The 4,814-nt window shown below is 44.9% G+C and overlaps 2 protein-coding genes and 1 long non-coding RNA gene across 6 annotated transcripts in view; 2 read left to right on the top strand and 1 right to left on the bottom strand.

Annotated features, from left to right (window-relative positions):
* Positions 1 to 4,814, top strand: part of LOC109537240 (glucose dehydrogenase [FAD, quinone]) — a 386,158-nt gene that overhangs the window by 8,329 nt on the left and 373,015 nt on the right. The gene's annotated exons all lie outside the window — the stretch shown is intronic.
* The window catches only part of LOC109537241 (protein CBFA2T1-like), a 22,559-nt gene that overhangs the window by 1,327 nt on the left and 16,418 nt on the right, over positions 1 to 4,814 (bottom strand). Inside the window, exons 3-11 of the mRNA XM_048662097.1 lie at positions 4,192 to 4,361; positions 3,576 to 3,755; positions 3,372 to 3,518; positions 3,008 to 3,141; positions 816 to 1,088; positions 590 to 743; positions 393 to 534; positions 232 to 329; positions 58 to 165 (exon numbers count right to left, since the gene is read on the bottom strand). Of these exons, the coding sequence (XP_048518054.1) occupies positions 58 to 165; positions 232 to 329; positions 393 to 534; positions 590 to 743; positions 816 to 1,088; positions 3,008 to 3,141; positions 3,372 to 3,518; positions 3,576 to 3,755; positions 4,192 to 4,361 (1,406 nt within the window). The remainder of the gene's footprint in view (positions 1 to 57; positions 166 to 231; positions 330 to 392; positions 535 to 589; positions 744 to 815; positions 1,089 to 3,007; positions 3,142 to 3,371; positions 3,519 to 3,575; positions 3,756 to 4,191; positions 4,362 to 4,814) is intronic.
* The window catches only part of LOC125502798, a 10,665-nt gene continuing 8,844 nt past the window's right edge, over positions 2,994 to 4,814 (top strand). The window contains exons 1-5 of one of the 4 annotated variants that reach the window (XR_007280541.1): positions 2,994 to 3,083; positions 3,336 to 3,535; positions 3,588 to 3,834; positions 3,909 to 4,093; positions 4,181 to 4,289. This is a non-coding gene — a long non-coding RNA (uncharacterized LOC125502798). Of the gene's footprint in view, positions 3,084 to 3,335; positions 3,536 to 3,587; positions 4,094 to 4,180; positions 4,290 to 4,814 lie in introns of all 4 variants that reach the window. The other 3 variants (XR_007280543.1, XR_007280542.1, XR_007280540.1) reach the window with 3 other exon arrangements.

The following is a 4,814-nucleotide window of genomic DNA, read 5'->3' as shown; positions in this document are numbered from 1 at the left end:
AGCATTTAGTACCTAAAAGTAACAATTACTCCCACTATTGGCAGGCATTCTACTAACCTGATGATGGTTTTCCCAGTCTTTGTGCTGGCAAAACGGGCTGCAATAGCGCGCCATGCTACAACCCGAGCATGTATCGTGGGCTTTTCGGCCACAGTTCCAGCAAGCCTGAAAAAACGTTGAAATATTTAAAAAATTGTAATTTGTCCAAAGCGAAACTGCAAAAACCCTTACGTTTTGCTGCGAAGCCACTGTTTGGCCGGAAGGTGTTTGGTTGCTGTCCCCAAACTCCGCATGGTTGCCGGTGGCCTCATCCGATTGCTTCCTTGCCTCTACAAACCACCCTCGATTAGCAAAACAGCAGCGCATTTTGCCTTTTTGGCACCCAAACTCACCGCCGATGGCTTTCTCAACACGGGCGCGTTCAGCTGCCAGCAGCTCGCCAGCCCTAGCTTCAGCTGCAGCCACCGCCCTTTGCAGCTCCATCACAGCCTGTCGCTTCACGTCCCCTACAGCTTCTTCAGCGCGCCTCCGAACCTGTAATTTTGAGCACAATAGCAGAACTAGGCAATACACGCCTGCGACCATTTACCTCAGCTACACGCTCTTCAGCCGCTCGGATTGCTGTGCTAATGATCTCATTGGCCACTTTCTTCAAGTCCTGACTGACGTCCTGCTTGCGCAGCCACTCATTGGTGGGATCGGGCTGGGTGGGAAGGTTCCGTTGCTGCAGAATGGCCAGAGCCCTAAAATAGTCCGTCATGACAATGTGAAGCTTGTGAAGCTTGCCACTGACGTTGTCAGCAATGTGAAGCTACCTTTTCGTTTTCTCCACCATCGATAGAATGCAGTTCAACATTACGTGAATGTTGCGCCATTCTTCGTCCCCGCGACTGCCGCCCTGCTCCTCCGTTTTGATGGTGGGGGCATTGGTGGGCGGGTAGTCAAAAAGGTGGACATTGGGACCGTTCATGGTGGGCAGGAAGAAGCTCTGCTGATGGTGGTTCAGGAGGAAGGGAGTGATTACGGGGGCCGGTCGTTTGGCTGATGGGTACTCCTCTGGTTGGCCATTCAGGCCGTTTTCGTATACCCTGCAAAGATGCACACACTGGCTTTTTATGCTGGTCAGGGGATCTGGACTAATCAGGATAATTCCTGAGGAGTGTCGTTCTTAGATCTTTTCGAACAGGGTGATTCAAAATTGGCCTCATTCTTTTTAAGGGGCGATAGAGGCCTCCTTGGGGAGTGCGAGAAAAATATTGAAAATTTGTTTGGAGTTACCCGTTCAACCAATTCGAGGCTATGCGAGCAGGTTGACTTTTCGAAAGTGCGTTCCGCAGTCAACTAATCTTGTTGAATTTACCGTTTATCCTTGTCCATCTTACTGTCACTGTATAATGCCATGGTTACCAGAGTTTTCAATAGTTACGAAGCAACAGGTATTTGATTACCTTGAAAAACATCGTTGCAGTATTTCTTATATGGTTTTTTGCAAATTTCTCAGTAGACCTGAATTGGCCATTCTTGAATGATACAGAGTGTTCAATACATTTTCCGAGTGCCTCTGAAGTTGGTATCGTTGAAAACTCCACGAATCCGGAAAATTCGCACTATTTTTACGTTATCCACGTGATGTTATTAACTCAGGACCGAAATTCATTAATTTCCCGTGGCTGTCAAAAACCTCACGACCAGAAATTGCTGAAATTCTATTAACCAGGGGCAGGCAGAGAGGAGCGGCTCTAATATTGAAATTTTGAAATCGTTCAATTTGGCTAAAAAGCTGCTCGAGTCACGCTAGTTTATTATTTTCATTCACAAAACTGCCCTGTGTTCGAGTTGTTTAATGAATAGCGAATAAATTCGCGTTCCGCGGGCCCAAATTACGAGCCGCCCGTCAAACGCAAAAACGAAACCGTGTTTATCGGGGAACGCGAATTAATTATTCGGCCTGTCGGTAATGCGACAAATATCAAATCTTTTGAAGACAATTCGCGGACATTCTGGAACAAAATGCACGTGATTTACCGAAAAAACCGTCCAGTTTTCTTAACGTCTGGCACTGTGAGGGCGCTAATTAAAAGGCAAGAGTGCTCTGACGATGACGTAAACGGGACGAAGGGTTGAGGGGCGCCAAAGTGTCCCCAACAGATGTTCATCGAGCACAAGTGTGTACGAGAAAGTGTGCACCTTATGGTGATAAAGCCTACGATTTGTCTCCTGTCCAGGACAGGGTTGTTAACGATCTTTCTCACTTAGCACTTACCTATTCATGTCTATAAAAAAATGTGTGTCGTATTCACGCAAATTATGTTAGAACATTCTTCAACTACTGGTTGTTTAAAGCAGAATAGTGCCTAAAGGACAGTTTTCTGGCTGTTTTTGTTGAAACGTTTTCCAGCAGCGCTTCGAAAACTTCCAGAACAGCCAGCAAGTGAAATCAGTTTCGAAACCCAAACTAACTTTTTCGGAGATCAGAATCACCAGCCAGCTAAGAAGAGAAGAGCAGCAGGCTCTCAAAGAAATTTATTCAGGCACCAAGAAGACAAACAGGAGATCAATCGACATTTGAAAACGTATAGAATTTTTTATTAGAATAGGGTGTGTGTATCAAAAATTCCTACAACCTGAACATTAATCTATGAAAGGTTAAATAAGTTTATACTATCTATCTATTGACAGGAAACGACGCGGCGGTACTTCCGGGCAACAACGCGGAACATCCGTGAGGTTGCCAGGGGAGATGGATTATTATTGATTTGATGGTGACGTTGCAAGGCGTTCATGCAAATTTTAAATTTTGCATCAATCGTATTCTTCCTTAAATTTAACGCAACAATATTTAATTTTCAAACACTTTTTGTTGAGTGTTACATTTCAAAAATGTTTGCCTTGTTGGATTGATAAATCGCGCTCTCATTTCATCATAAATCGCCTCAAGGCGACAGGCAAAAAAGTAAAATGTGTGTCATAAACAAGTAAACTGTGAAAATATCGGCAAGCAACTTACCCTTCGGGCGAGCGCCTTTTTATCCCGCTCAGAGGAGCATTGTCATTGCTCATGAAAATTTCTGAGGCCTCAGAAGGTGAGTGAGTGAGCTCAAGCAGAACATGGTCGTGGCTTCTTGCATACTGCAGGGCGGACTGAAAAAAAATCCATTAACCATCCACCTTAATGGAAATGAGTATTTATTTTCCATTAGTCCCAAACGCAAAACACCGCCCGTCTAAATCCGGCAGATGAAGCCGACGCCTGTGTTCTCACGAGGGCCGCTCCATTCAAAGAAAATGCTTACTTAAGGGGGAGCTTCATTTCTCATTTAAGTATGTATTTTTAGGTGGTTGATAATTAATCTTCGAAATGAGGCGCTTACCAGTTTGTTCACTCGGGCCAACGTGTGGATTTCCCTCTGAAGCAGCGGCATGTGCGTTCTGAGGAACGGCAACACGAAAGGCCTCAGAGGAAAATTCGTGACGTCTTGCAGCGAGTGGTGGAATTCTTCTATGCTCAAATTCGAACTCTAGAAACATGGTCATGGTGAGAGAGAATATGGCAACGTCCTTTTAGAGCAACTCACAACTAAGTTAAGAACCAGACTTTTGACTCTCTCCCCCACATCTGAGCTGATGTCGCTTCCGAACTGCACCAAAGTGCTCAGGAACTTCTTCACCTTGGTCAGCTGCCTGCCAGTTGGATAGCCGCCCAAACTGCCATAAGGGATGTCCGAAAAGGACCTGGGGGTTTCCAGGGAAAGCGCCTGGAAGGAAAATTTACGCTCATTTCCCGCGGACAATCCAGTCAACAAGTACGCTACTGTCCTCGGACACTCTGGAAAGGTAAAAAGCGACCGCAAACGAATGTCGGACGGAAAAAATCCAATTCAAGTTTCGTGTCTGGACCTGACAAAAAGAAAGGGCGGCAAGAAGGGCCTGTTCCTGAACGACAAGGTTGCCGGCGCTTATTTTTCCAGAGGGCCCTCCAGTTTTTCTGCAGACCTGGAGAGCGCGTGCAACTGACTGCGCCACCGAATTACGAAAAACGGATTTGTTTTCTGGTTCCGGCGATAAATCCACTTTTGGGCGTGGAATGGATGGGGTAAGTAGAGAAAGTGACTTCTTTTGCGGATTGAAGTTCACATTTGAACTTGTTCAGGCTTCAATTATTGAGTTCCTGAACTTTCAGGAAATACTTACGGTAGCAGCTGGAAGTGGAGGAGGCGGTGTGAGGCTGTCGGCGTTGCAATTGGTCGGAGGCGATGCAACGCTTCTAAGTGGAGGTGAAGACTGCGAAGGTGAGTGAGGAGTGGTGGCTTGGCGGGCACCTTCAGGCGAATCGGGCGTTTTGCACCGATCCTTAACTATTCCTGCAAAAAATCCGCGTTATTCCTCTTAAGCAGTAGTCCTAATTAGCTAAACGGTGTTTTTAAATTGAGGATGCTCCTGCATTTGCAAGTGACTAATGCTGAAAGTTTTTCAATATTTTTTCGCATTTTTTTGGGTTACGTTTCCAATTTAAATATTCTATTTTCTTCATGATTGCTGTTGCTTCAAATCTGAGTCTTCTGTGGCAGAATTTTCGCTTGGGTCACACGCATTTTAAAAATCTCTCAATGGACAAAAATGGACTGATAAACTGTTTAAACAAAATCGCGTTTAATCAACTAGAAAAGGTAGAAAATAAGAGTTTTTAGAAAATGGCTCTTTCCATTTACTGTGAAAGTGTGAATAAAATCATATTTCTTGCACCTGAATTAGAGGAGCAGCAAATGGGCAATTAAAAATTAAATATTGTATACAGGGTTATTCACGCTATACGG

Source organism: Dendroctonus ponderosae, unplaced genomic scaffold, assembly GCF_020466585.1.
Source record: "Dendroctonus ponderosae isolate FM_Combo_2020 unplaced genomic scaffold, Dpon_F_20191213v2 Dpon_F_20191213_10, whole genome shotgun sequence".
Lineage (NCBI taxonomy): Eukaryota > Metazoa > Arthropoda > Insecta > Coleoptera > Curculionidae > Dendroctonus > Dendroctonus ponderosae.
Note: the sequence above shows the minus strand (reverse complement) of the source record. Positions and strands in the feature narration are given on the sequence as shown.